This window comes from Emys orbicularis, chromosome 24 (assembly GCF_028017835.1).
Source record: "Emys orbicularis isolate rEmyOrb1 chromosome 24, rEmyOrb1.hap1, whole genome shotgun sequence".
NCBI classification, from domain to species: Eukaryota; Metazoa; Chordata; order Testudines; family Emydidae; genus Emys; species Emys orbicularis.
Window position 1 is genome coordinate 12,945,827 of NC_088706.1, and position 19,201 is coordinate 12,965,027.

Sequence of the window (19,201 nt, forward strand, 5' to 3'; positions counted from 1 at the left end):
AGCTCTTTAGGTTTGGGGAGATCTGGAAGCTGTACTTCTTAGACACCTTGGAGCCAGTTGCTTGCTGTCGCTACTGGCCAGCGTGGTTTCAGAGTGGGAAGGGGATCACCGGCTTATCGACGGGTGCCCGTGGGTTACTTCAAGCCTTTGGTTTAGGGAGTTGCAGTGGGAAACTCAGAACAGCCGGCCCCTTGGAGCTCCGTCCTCACTTGGTCTTGTCAGATTCTAGACCAAGGTTCACTGCTGCTTTGGATGCTACAAGGAGGAAAATAAAGGCAATCAGCACATTGGTCCCCTGTCACTGGGGACCTCCGAGTGATAGAATGATCCCTATAACCTCTGTCCCCACCCTTACTAAGCAAGGGAAGTATTGTCCCCATTTTACAGCCCAGGCAGTGGAGGCACAGAGAAGTGACTTGCCCAAGGCCATAGAGCACATCCATGGCAGAGCCAGCAATAGAGAATCTAGGAGTGCTGCCTCCGGCTTGTGCTCGAATCACCAGACAACATTCCTTCCCAGAGCTAGGAATAAAACCCAGGTGCCTAGCTTGCTGAGCATTACTCTAACCACTAGGCTCCCCTTTATCCTACACCCTATTCCCTGGGTATTAGGCCCCACAAAACCTGTTATTCCAGTGAAGCGAAGAGAAGACATTGGCAACGTCCTGCCTCTGGTTAAGAAGTCTGTGCTGCTCTCACGCTTAGGCAAAACGCTCGGCCCTAACAGGAGGCAGACAAAAGCCTTGCGCTGGCACAGAGGTACCCTTGTGTGCAAGCTTGTGAACTTCTTGGCAGAGCTCCTACCTAATCCACTTTAGGAGCAGCTAGAGCCCTAGTAATCCAGCTATAACACCACAACCCACTGCATCAGCTTTCCCAGGGGGTTATAGCTAGGTGCTCCAGCCCAGAGCCAGATTCTCCTCTTTCGGAGCACTGCCCAGTTGAACCCATGTATTTGACATGCAGCCAGGGGACCAGGGGCTCGCTAGGCAGAGGGACAGTAGAACCTCAGAGTTACAAACACCTTGGGAATGGCGGTTTGTAACTCTGAGCAAAACATTACAGTGGTTTTCAAAAATTTGCAACTGAACATTGATTTAAAACAGCTTTGAAACTGTGCTATGCAGAAGAAAAATACTGCTCCCCTCCCTGTTTTTTTTTTTTTTTAGTAGTTTACATTTAACAGTACTGTATTTGCTTTTCTTTGGTCTCTGCTGCCGCCTGATTGTGCACTTCCGGCTCCAAACGAGGCGTGGGGTGAACTGGTCAGTTCGTAACTCTGGTGTTCAAAACTGAGGTTCTACTGTACATGCAGCAGGGGCCTGAAAACCGGAGCTGTGAAGAATTTGCACCCCACCCCTTGCCAACAGCTGCAGGGGCGGATCCGTGCCCCTCCCAAAGGGAACTGGAGTGGCAATCTTTGGACCTGCTATTCAACCTAAAGCACCAGCTAGGTCCCATTGTCACCTGAGGCTTTACACACTCCAGTCCACCTGCTTTCGAAGTTAACCCTCTCTCAGCCCCTGGGTAGGTATGGCTGCCTAGATAGGAACCTACCACACACTCGGTAGTAACTGGGCACCTCTCGGCGGTGTCTACACTGCACTTAAACCAGCGCCTGGCCTGCCTCAGCTGACTCAGGCTCATGGGGATGTTGAAATGCGATGTAGACATTCGGGCTGGAGCCTGCAAAGGGGAAGGTCCCAGAGCCCGGGCTCCAGCCCAAGCCGGAATCAGCTGACGCAGCCCAGCCGCAGGTGTTTAATTACAGTGTAGACGAACCCCAAGTGATTTTCCCCTGTGGTCTCTTAAGGGGACCAAGCAGGCTTCCCAGCCAGGAACTGCACCCCCCCAGCTGGAAGGTGGATCAGGGACTGGGACTGGTGCCACCCGAGAATGCTCACACTAGGGAGGGCTGCATTAGCAGAGCTATTTGTGTCGCTGGAACAGAGCACACAGGGTAATCCAATTCTGGCTAATGCGATTGATGGGTTTAGTGTGTCCGATGGGCAGCTGGGAACTCCCAGCACCGTAATTTCAGACACAGACAGCTGGGGTCAGTTCAAGGGATGAAAGGCAGGGGACGCCCCCCCTTGGGCAAGTTTTCCTGGCTCAGCCATCCAAGGGGTAGTTTTTTCTTTGCCACGGGCCTTGCGTCGGATCTCAGGCCAGATTGGAGGCTCTGCAATTTCCTCTCTCCCTCCCCTCCAGGGTCACCCCACGATGCAGCCCCTGTCTTGGACTTCAGCACCCATCTGATGCCCGTTGGGGGTGGAGAAGGCCCTGTTCCCCACAAGCAGCAGGGCACTGCAGACAGTACCCCAAGTCCTGGTGGTCTCAGGGAGAAACAGCCAGACCTTTCTGGAGCAACCCACTCCCCCCAGGGGAGAAACCACGTCAGCGCTGTTCCATCCAGCTGGCCTGCCACGGCCATCCCTTTTCCAGGCCCTCGGATTTCACCTTCATCACCGACAAGTCTCTTGTGGGCCCCTGGAACATGACCCCACCCCCAAAACGTGGGTCTCCTGCGTGGCACTGCTCCGCCTGCCAAGACACCGGGCTGGGTCTGAGCTGTACTGAAATAGCACTCGGAGGCGTTAACTGCCCAAATACCCTTGGATCTGGGGCAGGTGCTACCCAGGAAAGAACAGACATACCAAACCCCATCCAAAAGTATCTACCACCAAGGCATGTATGTGAATGGACACGAACACCACAGTAATAAGCAAAGGGAAGACAGACTACAGTGCACCGTTCTAGAGTGGGAGGTTAAGCTACTCGAGACCAGGGAGGTGTGGGAATCTAGAGGACAGACAAACTGTTCTCCACAAGGGAAGGAAGAGAAAGGAGAGTTTAGCATGACCCCCAATGAGGAGATTTTCCTCCAGCATCACCAGCTTCCTCAAGAAACCACAAGCGTTTTCAGTCCAAGTAGGTTTATAAAGGACCAGCAGGACAGCCCCATCACTGACTCCTGTTGGAGAAATAAGATCTCCACGGTCATGCAAATCTGCATAAATTACCCATAATGCTCTGGGCTGCAATCACATGTCACAAGCTTGCTGCTTTTTGGAGCTAAGCATACTCAAGTTACGTTTTTAGGGTTAGCAACAGTTATGGTGGTTGTACAGAGGCAACCTGTTCATCAGTCGGTGGCCAGGGAGGAGAGAGCACATGTTCACCCCAGCACCTTCCTCTAGATGTTTTGCACAAACTCAGCACGGCTTTGACAGCTGCAAAGACTGTTGCCACCTCCATTGGCCCCCAGAGCAGATGGAGCCCTGGTAGAACTTGGCTTCCTGACACTGCGACTACCGGTGTACCTCAACCCTACTCCTGAGTGACCCCTGTTTGGGGCCGGAGGGGGAGGTTTCTTTCCCCGTCTGCCAAGGCTGCCAGCCGGAGGGCCAATACAGTGGGTGGTTTTTGTATTGAGCACAATGCAGGAATTACTGGGTGACTCTGTCGGGCCGGTGTTATGCTGGGGATCAGATTAGTTTGGCAACGGTCCCTCTGGCTTTAAAAATCTAGGGGGAGGGCGGGAAATCCACTGGCAACTAGATAGTGGCCACCAAAATAAAAGGGCCCCTGAAGACAGGTTCTGGTCCTTACTGATCTTCAGCTGGATTTGAACGGCTCTAGGGCCAATTAAGAAGTCCTTGAGCCATCACTGCCACTGCACCCCCCCCTCCCTCCCCAGACTCCCAAATTCTAGCAGCCACGGGGACAGGAGATAAAGAAGCATCTTCAACCAAGAACATGCTATAGGGCTTTGTTCCAAACAGCACCAAGATTTGAACTGGCTGCCTTTAAAACCCAAGAGCGAGTGTCCTGGTCCAGCCCACACGTGTGTGTGTGTGTGTGTGTGTGTGTAAGTCATGCTAAACGGACCTTTGCTCCACAGGTGAACGACATGAGTTATTACATACAGACAAGCTGAGCTGTGGCCGCCTCGGACACCAGACGGGCTCTGCTGTTGGCCAGAGTAGAGAGGACTGTGCAGAGAGGCACAAGGGAAGAGAAAGAAAAAGGAGAAGAGGCAAGAGATTACGAGCCGATTCGTATTGCTGCGGAGAGGAGACAGGGCTCTGTGTGGCCATGAAGTTACGGAACGAGAGAAGGGTGGAGAGAGAGCACGTTCCTGCAGCGACACCGACGGGATGGTCTAGTCTTGAACGAGGGCCTGATTCGCAGTTCCAGCTGTGCTGCTCTAGCAGGGTGCAAACAGCCCTCTGAAAATACTCCCAGCTCAGAGGGTCTCCCAGGCTGGCGTAAGAACCCCGCTCCCAGTACAGGGGCAGACTGGAGGCATGGCTGGAATACCTTGCATGACAGCTAATCGCTGCTTCCCAGGACACACACGAGCCCATGGGAAGCAATGCCAAAGTTAGAGCAGCCCTGAGACAGCTCTAACTTACACCCTGACCAGGTAGGGCCCTGCCCCGGAATACGGCAGAACAAAAATAACAGGAGTACTTGTGGCACCTTAGAGACTAACAAATTTATTAGAGCATAAGCTTTCGTGGGCTACAACCCACTTCTTCGGATGCATCCGAAGAAGTGGGTTGTAGCCCACGAAAGCTTATGCTCTAATAAATTTGTTAGTCTCTAAGGTGCCACAAGTACTCCTGTTATTTTTGCGGATACAGACTATGGCCTGGTCTACACTACGCCTTTAATTCGGATTTAGTGGCTTTAATTCGAATTAACTCTGGAACCGTCCACACAACGAAGCCATTTAATTCGAATTAAAGAGCCCTTTAATTCGATTTCTGTACTCCTCCTCGACGAGAGGAGTAGCGTCAAAATCGGTATTGTTAATCCGAATTAAGGTTAGTGTGGCCGCAATTCGATGTTATTGGCAATTAGATGTTATTGGCTACCCACAATGCAACGCTCTGGAAATCGATGCTACTACGGTAGTTTGGACGCACACCACCGAATTAATGGTGCCTAGTGTGGCCGAATACATTCAAATTTATAAAATCGGTTTCCTAAATTCGAATTATATAAATTCGGATTAATCCTGTAGTGTAGACATACCCTAACACGGCTGCTACTCTGAAACCTGGCAGAACAAAAGGTGTTTTAACGCCCCTCCCCCCATTGCTGCCCCAAGCACAGGAACCGGGTAACTGAGAACACAGGCCAGAACAGAGAGAGGGACTAGGACGCGGTACCTTCTCTGGTGACTGTCGAAGCAGCGTCGAGCGCTGTGCCGCTCAGGTCACTGATCACGCTGTCTACTACCCGGTGGTGCTTCAGGAAGAAGGGCCGGATGACACTTTGGTACAACACCTGGGAGCCATTCCAGGAGACAGGCGCCATGCACCAGACCAGGAACAGGCACTGCAGGGAAGAAGACACTTCACTCCAGGTTTGGAAGAGACCCAGAGGTCAGGTGGCAAGACAGAGGCCTCACAAACTGTTCCAATGCATCAGCTTTAAAGGACAGAATTGGCCACGGGTGACGTCAGCAGGACAAACCCTCAGTGAGGAGCATTCAGCCGGCCCAGCTGGACGAGGAGGGGAAAGCAGCCAAGAGGCTCCAGCTAGACCTGAACAAACTCTGTTTGGTCTGTTTCGGTTCACACGAGCGTCAGTTTAAGTTTTAGGTGGGCTCAGACCCAGTTAGGTAAAGAATCACCTCCAAGAGAAGCCAGCGAGTTTTATCCCAGCATGGCTCTGCTCAGCAACCACTGGTACCATAGTGGGCTTCCATGGTTATGGTCTAAAACCCATTGAACTTGATGGAAGTCTCTGCCAAGTTCAATGAACTTTGGGCTGGACTCTCCGCCTAGAAACAGCAACCCTCTAGACACCCATGACGGATAGAAACGCCAGGCTAGAGCCATCCCTGGTATGGACTTCCAGTTACACCAGAGAGAGATTGGCCCCAAGCCTATAGTGCTACTAATTGGTCAACTCCACATTAACCCAAGGTTTTATTTCCAGAATATAAATCACGGAGGGAGAAATAGGACAGAAGCCGATCTCTGTGCCCCCCCGTTACCTTTCCAGCATAGTAAAACGGGAACCAGTAGAGGAAGGTGTCGGAAAAAAACTCTGCCACACTGAAGACTCCATAGACCACCCAGTACGTGAGCCACATGGTATCGTCGTCCTTGTCGGTGCTTTCAATGGCTTTGATGCTACGGGCAGAAAGGGGACAGGTCAGTTCTACCTTCTACACTGCTCAGGTGCGTTGAAGACGGGCACATGAAGGCGGAGATTTTCAAAGCTTACTAAATGAGTTGGGAGGGTCAGTTTTGGGTGCCCCCCAGAGACTTTGCTGAGTATCCACTGTCTGAAGAACATGCCCCTTTAAGGGAGCCTCAAGTTGAGCACACCCCTATCTATCTATCTTGGTCAAAAAAACCTAATGGAGACTAAATTTGGGACTCAAACAACATTGTGGGACATTCTCCCTGGACGATGAGTATTTAGCATTTCATACCCAATAGGCAAATACTGATCGTTTTAGTATTTTTGTGGGGCTCATCTAAACATGCTGGCCCAGCAGAGGGCTCTGCCCGTCAACGTTGGAGGTGACCACAACAACATTTTGCTTTCTGCCAGGTCCCTCTCCCCAGAGAGAAGTTCTCAGCGGTGAAACTAACACCCCTGCCCTCCGCCCCCATGTAAAGCCAGGGAGCCACAGTGCTAGGCGGAGCGCAGACTGCTGGCACTTACGAAATGTAGGCTGGGTAGACAAAGCCAATGAGGTTGCACAGCAGCGAAGCACCATATCCGAACATGAGGTAGAGCCCCAGGAAAGTGATGGTACCTGGCCAGGAAAGGAGACAGGAAGAGAGTCACAATCCCCAGGGGTGAGATTAGTGCTAGTGTGTGACTACCATTAGCCAGCTATGTCCAAAACAAAGTCGTGATTGGAGAAACCCCCTCAGCGTGGTGGTGTCAGATCTATTTTGTTGGTAGTCAGATGGCCAGTCTGGTTGTGTGGCCACCAGACAAGCTCACTCCTAGGTTGGGTTAACTCCCATCTGCTGATACCGTCTTCCTTATTTCCTTTAACTTCTCATTTGCACAGGGCCGGCCAGGAAGCTCTCCTTTATTTGTTTTGATCCTACCTTCCCGCCTCCAACGGCGGAAATCAGGCAGGGTCACTCGCTTGAAGGCATTTATTAATGGGCATTTTGCCATGTATGACCCAGGGAACTCGTGATACCAAGTGTCAGAGGGCACAGGGGGTACAGAGTTTTACAGGGTCCATTCTAGGCACATCAAGTCACTGAAGGAGCGCATGCAAAGTCTCAATGGAGAGCCAGTAGTACACAGGTCAGCAGAACCATGACAAATTGTAGGCAAGGGTAATATTTAAGGAGTTTTGTACCCAGACTGGAAATTATATTCTTAAGGTCAGAGTTAAAGCAGGCCACCAGGAGGTGACTAACATGTCCCTATCAGACAGGCAGGAAACGCATCTCTACCTGTCTGGTTATATGCAAAGGATTGTATACTTCACCACAGATCCCTGTGTGCATGCTGAGCCCCCAGCAAACGTTAACAAGAGACTGCAAAATCTCCAGCCAGGAACACACAGCAGCAGGATGACGACTAAAGACCAAAGGACACTTGATATATCTGTGGGCTGTAAAGGGACACCCTGGTATCTTTCACCTAGGAAGTAAGCAAGCCCACCGTTCATTTTATGAACAGAAGAGCACAGCTGTGCTGCACAGAGGATTTGGGGCGAGCTTTGGCTCTTATGACACCATAGGGGCCTGCTAAGTTTAGGCTTTGGGACCTGGGTTACGATTTTATTTCATGTGTAACCCTCTCTTTCCAATAGGTCTGCTGGCCCCGGTTGGAATCTGTGCTTTGTAGAAGAAACATACACTCGCTTGCTCCATAAACAAATCTAAGTGCTGTTTGTTAAGCGGTGCTGTGCTAGTAGGCTGGGGCGGGGTACTGCTCCTTTGGGAGCAGAGGATCTGGGAATTCCAGTGGATCAGTGGCTGGTTGCTCCAGGGAGACGCTCGGAGGTTGGAACGTGCTTATTTTTAAGTTGTACGGAGAGAGAAGGGCCGGCAGAGGCCTGGATGGCAGTGCTTGTATTCCCATAGGCGATGGGCACAGACGGGGCACATGGTGACAAGAAGCCTCACAACCCTGGGTACCCCAGTGAAACGTCACACCGTGGCAGAGATATTGAGGATACGTCTGCACTGGAGCAGGAAGATCATTTCCAGCTGGGGTAGACGTACCCCTGCTAGCTCTGATCATGCAAGGGAACCAAAAATAGCAGCGTAGCCATGGCAACGCAAGTAGCAGGATGGGGGTAGCCCCCCCAAATATGACCCATCTGAAACCTGAGGGATGTACTTGGGCGGCCAGTCTGTCCTGCTGCCGTGGGTACACGGCTATTTTTAGATGTGGGGGGGGGATGTCTGGAAGTTACATCCCCCAGCTCCAGTGCAGACATACCCTCAAAGTCTCACTCATTTAAACAGTCATGGCCTAAGACGAGTCCCTGCCAACAAGAGGGTGGGTACAGACTCAGCATGTGACCTTAGGCCAGTCACTTTGTGCCTCAGTTTCCCCATATGTGGAAAAGAAGGGGGGGGATTTGATACTGACCCACTCCACAGAGCGGTCATGAGGCATTAATAGTCAAGGTGCTTTGAGATCCTTCGATGGAAGACGCTAACAAGTGACAGTGTTATTTACTCCAGCTTGGCTTACTGTGGTTCTCCCAGGAAGGTAAAGCGCATCTGTGCGGGAGTTGGAGCTTTCTCAGAGACCACGGAACAAACTCCTACAGGAACAAGGGGCCCCCATCACGGACCTCTTGATCTTCTGCTCCAAGAGCAAGGCACACTTCTCCACCCTGCCTTCGCCAATACAAGCAGAGCAGCATGGGCATTAGAAAGAGACACGAAATCTTAACACTGCACAACACACACAATTCTCCCCCGGCAGAGAGGGCGAGAGAACAAGCCACACGTGACGGATGCTGGTCCGGTCGCTTAACGCACAAATGGATAGCGCTCAGATACCGTGGTGATGAAGGCAAGATAAGAACCAAAGTATAACAGAAAGATTCGGTCAGCCCCACGAGAGAACGTTCAAAGGTTCCTTGAACGATCCCCGAGGCCTGCAGTACATTGTGATTTTCCTTCCCTGAAATTCCTGTTGCACAAGACACTGATTGGCATTTGGAAATAAAAACCTCCAGAGACCTGGCAAGAACCTTTGATCCCATGGGAGCCTCACGTTCCCTCTTTTCCCCTGGGCTTTGCACATATTGCTGCATCCTGTGAGCGACAAGCAAGAGTAAAACTGAAACGGGGCGGGGGTGGTAGTTCTGCCCATCCCCCAGCACTAAGGAGCTACTAAGGAGCTCCGAGGACTCCTGGGAGCCAGGGTGAATAAAAAACAACCCCAAAACGGATTTTTTTGATAAAATGCTTTGACGAAAAAACCTCTCTTCGACCTATAATGTCTCATCATGGAATAGGGATTATAAATTCCATAGTATGAGAATTTATTCATGTAACATTTAAGAAAAGTTTTGTAAATGAGTTCCAATAGTTCATGGATTAGGGACCCAATCTTATGGGGTTCCAGAGGCTTCTCTATAGATTATTTAGGCTAATCTTTCTATCTACCCAATGGGACTCAGTGCTCAGTCTAGAAGATACCATCAGAGATGCTTAGTTTTGCAGTTCTCAAACTGTGGATTTGCGTCTCCAGAGATAACATGCTTGTTAACAGCAAAAATGTTTTAAAATAAATAAGTAAATATCTAGAGGCGAGAAATAACAGACCTCAATCCTATTGCCCCTCTGCAAACTTGTATACACACAGTCAATCCCTTACCTCTCTCAAAGTGCAAAGTTTAAAAAAGTTCAATGAATAGAAGATTGTTGGGGGTGGAATAGGAGAAGAAATCTGGAGATAAATGTGAGAAGGGAGGGACAGGCAGTAGAAACAAAAGTGAAAACGTTTAAGCAGCATATTCCAGAAGTCTTTCTGAGTGTAGCCTTCATTGATTTGAAATCTACCATTCTCTCACTAGAAGGGAAAACCTATAATGGCAGCAGGCCGTAAAAGAGACCCAGTTTGGGAATAAGAACCATTCAAGAAATATATGTTTGCTGAGGATGTTTTAAAGAAAGTCACACCAGTGAACTGGTGGAAGTCACTTAAGCACTTGGATTCAGACACTGTTGAAGTGATAATCTCACTTTTAACAGCAGTAGCTTCTTCTGCTGGTGTAGAAAGAATATTTTCTTCCTTTGGACTAATTTATTCCAAATTGAGAAATCGTTTGGGACCTGAAAAAGCAGGAAAGCTTGTTTTTCTTTTCCAGATTATGAACAAACAGGAAAATGAAGGTGAAGACGACGGAGTTAGCTGCAGAAGCCAATATTTTAAGTTTCTCATGTTGACCTGGCTGACAGTTGATTTTTTTAAAAAAATATTTCATTTAACTATTTTAGTTAAATAAATTTTAACAAAAACAAACCTGATTTTTAAAAAAACGTGAATGTTTAAATTAAAAAATTCATATGCTTGTTTTGTTAAAATATTATGCATTTGCTGTTGAAGAAAAAAATCCAGAATTCATAACGTTGTTTTAGTTAAATCAAACAATTTAAATATCTGTCTGGTGATGTTCTCCTCCGAATACAGCACGGCAAGAAAATCCTCCAAATATTAATGAGTAACCTGTTGAATTGGAGATATTTATGAAGTCATTGGGAGGTGAACTATCTGCTTCAATTACCTTTGGTAAATGAAATAACCAAACAATCTTTCATTTTCTGATATAGCTATAAAACGAATCTGAAAAGTTTTCAAAGATAAATCACTGTTTAAAAATGTATCGTGTGTACCTTCTAAAAATGAAACCTACATCTATCTCCGAGTTGTGAAGAATATGTATTAAGGTTATAACAACCAACAAGAATGCACTTTTATGTAGAAATCATAGAATATCAGGGTTGGAAGGGACCTCAGGAGGTCATCGTGATTAAATTGAGTCCTCCTGACTGATTTAAATCAAATGATTTAAATCACTAAATCCACCCTGATGGGAGCAGTGGAGAAGTCCAACATCAAGCAAAGCAGAGCCCCGGAAGGGACAGAGAGGCGTCTCCTGACACCGCTAAGAGCTAGTCACCTCCATTCTGTCAGCTGGTTCTTTGCAGCTAGTGGAAAACCTCCACCTCGCCCAGCCTCCTGTTAATGCAGCCAGTTAGCAGGGGCTGTGCTGGTCTTTTTTTAAAATATGGATGAGGACTGGACTGAGGCCAACTCGTTTCAGTTCAGCAGCAGCCTCTGCCCCCCAGTAGATGGAGGCAGTAGAATCTGCCAGGGCTGGATTTGAACCGACCGCTTCAAGGTGTAGGGCCCCCTAGGCCATGCCCACTCCTCCCCCTCCCCATTTCGATCGCTTCCTTAACTTTGGGGAACTATTTGCCAGGTTAGGAACAACCCTGTCGTCCACAGAGCGCATCAGATTCTGTGCAAGGGCCGGTCTTCCCATCTGTTCCAAGAGCTCAGAGAGCAGCTCCGTCGGGAGAACGGGCTGTTCGGGAACACGCTGCATTCCGTGTTGCGGAGGGGAAGCAAAAATTGCTACTAAAGTACCAAGATGTTTGCAAGGAGACATTAGCAAGCTCTGGAAGAAAGGAAAACAAAGCAGAGAGGCGTCCATCATTGCTAATGGATCTGAAAGCTTACAAGTTATTTTAATGGAAGGAGGGTGTCTTGCTGGCCTTCAGGCTAATGCTAGGGGGTGTCCGTTCTGTTTTTAAAACCTGCTGCATGTAAGAGCAGCAGCACTGGGGAAAAAAATAGGATGTGATAGGCAGAGAGCAATTCAGAGACCTCTGGATTCTTACTCCTCAGTCAGGTCCTTCTGGGGCAAACAAAGGAGACAACCAGCTCAGATGACTGGAGATGCAGTGTAGTCTAGTGGTTAGGGGCATCGGATTCAAAACACCTGCATTCAGTTCCCAGCTCTGCCCTTGACCTGCTGTGACACCACAGGCATGTCCCCTCTATGTGCCTCTTCCCCTCCCATGCTTTGTTTCGTCTATTTAGGTTGTGAGCTCCTGGGGGTAGAATGTCTATTACATATATGTACAGCGCCTGGCACAATGGGGTCCAAATCTTAGCTGGGACTTCTAGGTGCTACTGCCATACAGACATGCGCCACAGAAGAACTGCCCCCAAAACTCTTTCTCCAAAAGTTTTTTTTTTTTGAGGGGGGGGGGGGAGAAGTCCTCTTCTTTTGCACACCAATCTGGGCGTAAGCCAGGATCAGCCACACCCACAGCGACCTCGCAGTACATCTGACCCAGCTTGACCCAAGAACTACTGGAGGTCACATGAGAAAGCCAGCAGGGGAGAGGTAGGATGTGTTTGCTACGCCTGACAGCAAGGACTCACGATGGGTAGGGATGTTACTTGAGGACAACAAAACAACTCCATTTGCTCCCCTACATCAGCTTTAGATTGGATGGGGGGCCCACAGCTGGTGGACAGGGAGGAGCATGGGGACAGCTCATCACGTGCATAGTAGGACAGGAGGAGCTGGAGGATTATGGTGGGGAACAGCCAAAATTTAGCCACTCTGCTCCAGGATCTGAGCTCTCCTGCAGTGCAGGTGGTTCACCTGGGCATTCAGTGGCATGGGGCTGTGTTTCTTCTCCCCACTCTTGCCTGAGCATCTGCAGTAGAGCTGGGGAGCTTGATACCCCCTCCTCCGTCGGCGGCAGAGGTCCCGTGAGCTCAGGGAACCTGTCTGGGAGTGTCCCAGTTGCTGGGACCCAATACGTACACACCTTTGCTGCTGTCTTGGAGTGTTCTCTGCACAAACTTGTACTTAATATTTGTAGTTTATTAAACTTAAAAATTAAACCCTCCCGGCCCCAGTAGTTAAAACCCATCATAGTTAATCCATGGAGAGGGGAATGCTGCCGAGCCTAGAAGAGGAGAAAACCCTAAGTTCTGCACTGAGTGTTCCTGAAGGATGCACATATGGAGAGAGTTCAGTAGATCAGCCTAGCAGCTGGGTGTTATCCAGGGACGGCACAAAGGCTGAGACACAAAGTTCAGGAAGATCGCGCACTGCCGCCAAGCACAAGCAAAGCAGTAAGTGCAGCACCCCACATACCCCCCCCCGGCATTGCAATTTACAGGCTAGGCCTATCTCCGAATTGAGGAGGGGTGACAGCTAATTACCCAATTTCATACCCCCCCCCCACACACACATCCTCTAGCAGTGCCACAGTCGGTAAGACCGGCATTGCACCAGCACAGACAAATCTACTGGGGACTGCAGGGACGCTCATCAATACATGTCTGAAGGGATCTGGATGGGTTCACGCTGATTTGCAAAGAGTTACAGTTACCAAATTCTGCAAGAGCACCAGAACGCAGGCCTCTAGAGGAGGAACTCCATTAGCGAGTAGTGGTAGTAGGCGCTTATATTCAGTGGATAAGTTACCAAGGAGGAACATGACACTTTGCAGGATAGGAGGGTCATGTTATAGCGTACGTAACATGAGCAGAGCACAGACGGGCCCCAAAAGGGGCATAAAAACCTCAAGCTTTAGGCCAATCTCTAATTATTAGGGGTGAGGAGGCAGCCTTCACAGGGGGCAGATTATTGCCTGCTTTCTTGCACCTTCCTCTGAAGAATCAGGGGTTGGCCAGCCGGAGGCAGGATACTGACCAGCTTGACTCTGGGTCTGGTTTAGGGCAGCAAGTCCTGGGTAAAAGCCCCTGGGTCAGACTGGCAGGAGTCATTTCAGCCCTACCCAGGGTTTGCAGGGTGGCATTTGCCAAACTCCCCCACCTTTAAAATAAAGCAGCATCACACTGCGGTGGGCTCAGTTGAGAGCCTTAAAATTGGTTTTATGGGCTGCATGAAGTTTAGCTGCAGGAACTTTTTGGAATACCAGCCTGCTTAAGCCCTACAATGGGACATGTATCAAAAGGAAAAAAGGTAGCACGGGGGGAGAGGGGGAAGCAACCACATTCATTAGGTGGGATTAAGGCCTTTGCTTGTGTGTTTGGATTTCTCTTTTCCTTACAGATCATAAAAGGACGAACGGTGACTGGCTGTGGAAGCCAGCCACACAGCTCTACCAGTACAGATCAGTTCTGATATGCAGCACTCCCTGCTAATCCAGCCCTGTTCTCCCAAACAGACAGCTTGGCCAATGCCCCTTTGTGACAGTGGGAATTTTCTAGAATAGTTTTTATGCGGCCTATGTGTGCCTCAGTTTCCCTCGGTCCTTTCATTGCTGCCCAGTGGTTGCAAAAGAGTTAAATCTGCTTTGGAGGCAGAGCAGGAGACGCTGGGTCACATACCTGTCTGGGGTGGTATGAATGGGTCGTAAAATGGGTTGGCTGACATCCACCCATATCAGTGGAGGATCCAGAAAGACAATGGGACTGAACAATCGACACCCAAAGACCTTGGGCAGGCAGAGCGCGTGATCACCTGGGCATGTCTCTGCAGGAGGACAATGGGCTGAGAGTCAGGTGGCTCAGCGGGCGCTCTCACCTGGGACAGACAAAGATACAGAAGGAGAGCCAAAAAAATGGATCCAACAGCAGTTTGGCTGTGCGGAGCGCAGGCTTGGCCAGGACAGACCATGTCCTAAGCTTTGCTTCCCTATGGTAATTTAAGGACACCCCAATGCTGTGTTACAGTCCACTAATAAGTCCTACTCTGCCTGGGGTAACTGCAAATATTCACTAAAGCACATGGTCCCTGAAGAACAGAACATCTCTGACCAAGAGCAAGCATCTCAGTGGGACTCCTGGGGTGAAACCGAGTGCTGGAGCCCTAGGACGCAGACGTACAATTAAGGAAGACGGTGACCCACTGGGGGGCTGGGTTTCTCCAAGGGACTGTTTAAAAGCAGGGACAGGGCACAGAGCTTGTGGCTCCGTGACAACCTTCAACCTGACCTTCCACACAGCCCTGCCCAATGCAGAAGTCTGCCAGTGCACCCCAGTCCTCAGCAGCAAGGCCTCCGCTAATCTAGTCCGTTATGGAGATGGGGCATATTGCATGGATCTCCCCAGTACCAGACACCGCCAAAGCACTTTGCAAATGTTAATTAAAAAGTGCAACACCCCCCCACCACCACCACCACAAAGTAGGCAGTGGGTATAACGCATGCAGATCTAGCATGACAACCAGACTCCTTTCAAATCATATTCTAGAACAGGAGTAGATCCCTGGTCTTCTGAGGCCAAAGACTAATGGCTCCATTTAACATCCCACGGGGGAGAGAATCGATTTTAAAGAGATCCAAAAGGGAACATGAACAATGATGTTTAAAAGGCAAATTAAGTTTTACGGGAGCGTCCCCTTTCAATGCGTAGAGCAGCCAGGAACGTTACCCCAGCAACAGAAGCAGGCGGCTTCCGATCAGTGACAAGGGAGCTGCTTTTTTAATATCCCTTTGTTCTCAAGCAGTCCACTACCCAACTTAACCCATCACATGGCTGAACTGCAGGCAGACACTGACAAAGACAACTTGTCAAGGACTCCGTGCCAGCAGCTCTCTGTAGTACAGTAACCCAGATTGTAATTAAAATCAGAGTAAAATGCAGCTGGACTAAAACAAAAGTTTGCATTAAAACTTGGCGGGGTGGAGTGGGGGAGGGAGAGAGGGAAAGAAGCCCTGTGCTTGGAGGAGACAAACTCTCCTTTCACAGGAGTTAATCATTAGGCAACAGAGAGTAGCTATCTTGGCATAGACTTGCTTCTAGCTTAAGTCTGATTGATAATAATTCACATGTCCCTCTACTAAGGAGAGTGTATTAAATCCTAAATATCTGAGTGCCACACAGACCCCTTGGATCTTCGACAGCAAGGATGTCAGGGGGCTAAGTTTGCAAACATTTGCCTGCTTGAAAAACACAGGACAAGATCTCTTTATGCAGATGTTTCCAGCATTGTGACATACAGCATTTAAAGCCAGGAAAGTCCCAGGTAAAGGTGAAATGAGGAAAGTGTACTCCAGCACGCAGGCTCCAGCGCGATGCACCATCACAGCAGCACCCAAAGGTTGCAATCAGGAACAGGACCCCAATGTGCCAGGTGTGATAAAATAACCCCGTCTCAGCCCTAGAGAGTCTAAGCCCAATCTTGCAAGTTGTCCCATGAGCGGAGCACAGGGGTCCGGCCACATGGACCACAATCCTGCAGGTTGGTCCAAGGAGAAACAAGACAGGTGAGAATACACCATAGAGGGTGGAGACAAAATATAATTTCCAATGAGCAATTTCCTATTTGTTCCTTTACGATCAGGCTTGGACTAGAAGTTGGCAGAGGATGCTTACAGTTATAAATGAATGAGTAGCTTCGTGCCAGTCCCATCCGACAGGCTACAGCAGTCAGCTACCTCAAAACTACTGCTGCCCTTGCTGCAGAATAAGTAACAACTTCACAGAGTCAGCCAAGCAAAGGTTGGATGTGACGTTAGACACCGGGTGACCTCGGGGAGCACAAAGAGGAGGATTTTTAAGAAAGGGGGAAGAAGGTCTTTTATTGGCACATTAACTCCAAATGTCAGGTCACAAGAACAGTGCTTGTGAGCTGGGAATTTTGATTCCTAGCATCAGCCTGCAGCAAATGTTTAAGAACGGTCTCGTGTAAAGCCAATGCAGATAGAGAGGTTTGGCTAGAGGGGAAATGGGGGACTCCAGCTTCTGTTCTCGGTTCTGTCACAAGCTTCCTGTTGGGCCTATTATTTGACCTCTGTGCTTCCCTTGCCTACACAAAGATACTTCCTTTCCCCAGAGCAGTGCTGGGGCGAGTCATTGAATTTCCAAACAGTCACTAAAGTACTGTATAGCTAGGCATTTAGCTTGGAAGCCCTGACTGACCATTCAGCCAAAACAGGCAGCTACATTAACAAAGAGTCTTGTGCCATTACTGGATGCAAACACAGGATCTATAGTAATTGCTGGACTGGATCAGACCCAAGGACCATCTAACCCAGTACCTACCAATTGCTTCAGAGGAAGCTGCAAGAAATCCCGCAGGAGGCAGATGTGAGATGATCTCCCCCCATCCCCCAATCCCAAGCAGAGTTTGGTTTAAACTCTGCAGCGTGATACACTTTGACTTCTTCTATTATCCCCTTAAATAGCTTGTCTGAAAAGGGGTCACATCCTCCAGCCAGGTATTTCTCAAGAGCAGGTCTACCAGGCGGTGCCAGTCCCCAGAGCTCGCCCCCTGCCCCCCACTACACCGTCACACCCGGCAGCAAGGAGACGCAGAAACAACTGTGCTTTGGGCAGTGGAGGAGAGAGCTCCTAGAGAGCTGTACATTGCAAACCAAACGGGCCACATGTGGTCAGAGACCAGGAGAGGCTCTCAGAGTTCAGCAAGAGGCAGAGTTTCAAAGAGCTCAGCCTCTTCCTTCTTGTGAGGGTCTCCCCCCTTCCCTCGAAACTGACTCAGCCAAGCAAAGCCCTTTCATGGGACCGGCCTGGAGCGCACCTGCAAGACTCTCCCTTTCCAGGCAAAGATCAACTGGCAACTGCTCCTCCAGTCCTTGGGGGAAGGGGGCATTGGGAAGGGAGATCCCGGGTGGAAAGGGGGTCTCTTGTGGGAGGAATGTGGCAGGGATATATTGAGAAAGGGTGTCCCTGGGGAGCATGGGCGGAGAACTGTGGTGAGGTCCCCTTAGAAAAGGGGTGCCCCAAGGGGCTCCCCGAGAGTGGGAGGCCACACAGGGCAAAGGGGGGCCCCTGCCGGATAAAGTGTCCCTCCCCGGGGAAGGTGGGGAGGAGAAAGTAGCGCGCCCGGCTCTGTAGGAAGCGGGAGTTCGCAGGAGTGGGAGGTCCCCTAGGAGGGGGGTGTCCTTGGGGAGCGCCCCGGCTCAGAGGACGCTGTTCCCAGGCTCCCACCTGTGGCCAGATAGTAGCGCTTGACGCCGGTCTTGGCCTCCAGCCGGCCCAGCAGGTCGGTGAGCAGGTTGGGCTGGTCGAGGAAGGTCTGGAAGCGCTGCTGCAGGGAGCCCATGGCTGCTGCGACGGTGCGAGCCGCGGTCCGGCTCCAGCGGCGGCTACTCGCTCTCTATCCGCTTAGCTGCCGGGCCAGGCCGGGCCCGCCTCCCCGCGCCGGGCCAATGCGGGAGCGGGGCGGGGCGCAGCCAGGTGGGAGCCGGGGTAGGGGACGTCACAGGGGACAGGTGAGGGCGCAGGTGGGACAGACCAGGAGAGGGTGGGGGAGAGAAGGAGGGCGCAGGGGAGGAGAGGGGGGAGAGCAGGAGAGAAGAGGGGGGCAGAGAGGGCAGGGGGATGGAGGGGTGGGGCAGGGTCGGGGTCCTCTTGGGGGGCAGGCCACACGTGGGATGCCAGGAGGGCTCAGGAGAGCAGAGGGGAGGCCCCAGCCGCATATACAGAACTAGAGGAGGGTGAGACCGACTGAGCAGCAGCAGCAGCTTCCTGCAAATAAGGATCGTCCCTAGTAAACCAGCTCCCCGGCTGCTCCTCTGCCTCGGGAAGCGAGCCTGTGGCATTCTCTGGACAGGGGCTGCCTGCCTGGGAGAGCAGGGCAGGTGGGAGCCAAGGTAGCAGGTGGGGGGAAGAGCCTGACAAAGGGGATGGGGTGCACACAGTGATTGCAATGGTAAGATCCTGGGGGCAGGGACGGTCTTGTAGTTCTGTATTTATACAGCGCCTAGCGCAGTGCAGTCCCGGGTCATTACCCGAGCTCCCTAGGCGCTATCTTGATGCAAAGCAATAATAATAATAAAATATATTTACAAAAATATTTATTACAAAAAGAAAGCCCCCCCCTCCAACTCTTTGTCATCTTCTTTCAATCATAGACGATGCTCCAGCCCGGCAAACATCATCATAGGAAGCAGAAATCACACACTCGCGCGAGGCTTTTAAAAAAACTACAACTCCCATAAGGCTTCGCAGCCAATGAACCACCGCCTCTCCTCGCAAAGCCCATTGGGGGTTGTAGTTTGTTGGGAGGCGAGGTTGATGTGCCCGGCTCCCTTGGCTTGCGGTTGCTATGGCGACCCCGGCTGGGCCGGGGTGTGAACACGTGGCGTGGGGAAGTCCGAGGAACCCTTCCCCGGCCCGGGAGAGAGGCAAAATCGAGGCCCCGGCTCCAGGCATAGCGCCAGGCCGCAGATCCGGGGCGGGGGGGGTATTTAAGGGCCCCTTGGCGGGGGTG

The 19,201-nt window shown here is 50.6% G+C and overlaps 1 protein-coding gene across 1 annotated transcript; it reads right to left on the bottom strand.

The window, feature by feature from the left end:
• Positions 1-205: 205 nt before the first annotated feature.
• REEP6 (receptor accessory protein 6) lies at positions 206-18,031 on the bottom strand. Its single transcript, XM_065422250.1, has 5 exons — positions 17,917-18,031; positions 6,694-6,787; positions 6,014-6,152; positions 5,181-5,349; positions 206-255 (listed from the first exon to the last, which is right to left on the bottom strand). Exons 1-5 carry the CDS (start codon positions 18,029-18,031, stop codon positions 206-208), a joined length of 567 nt encoding a protein of 188 aa, XP_065278322.1.
• Between the last annotated feature and the right edge of the window lie 1,170 nt (positions 18,032-19,201).

Coding starts and splice junctions, on each gene's coding strand:
- REEP6 (XM_065422250.1), bottom strand. CDS start 18,031: ATGGGCTCCCTGCAGCAGCGCTTCCAGACCTTCCTCGACCAGCCCAAC. Junction 6,153..6,693: donor GTCTACCCAGCCTACATTTC/GTAAGTGCCAGC, acceptor TTCTGCCCGTAG/CATCAAAGCCATTGAAAGCA. Junction 5,350..6,013: donor CGTTTTACTATGCTGGAAAG/GTAACGGGGGGG, acceptor TCTTCCCTGCAG/TGCCTGTTCCTGGTCTGGTG.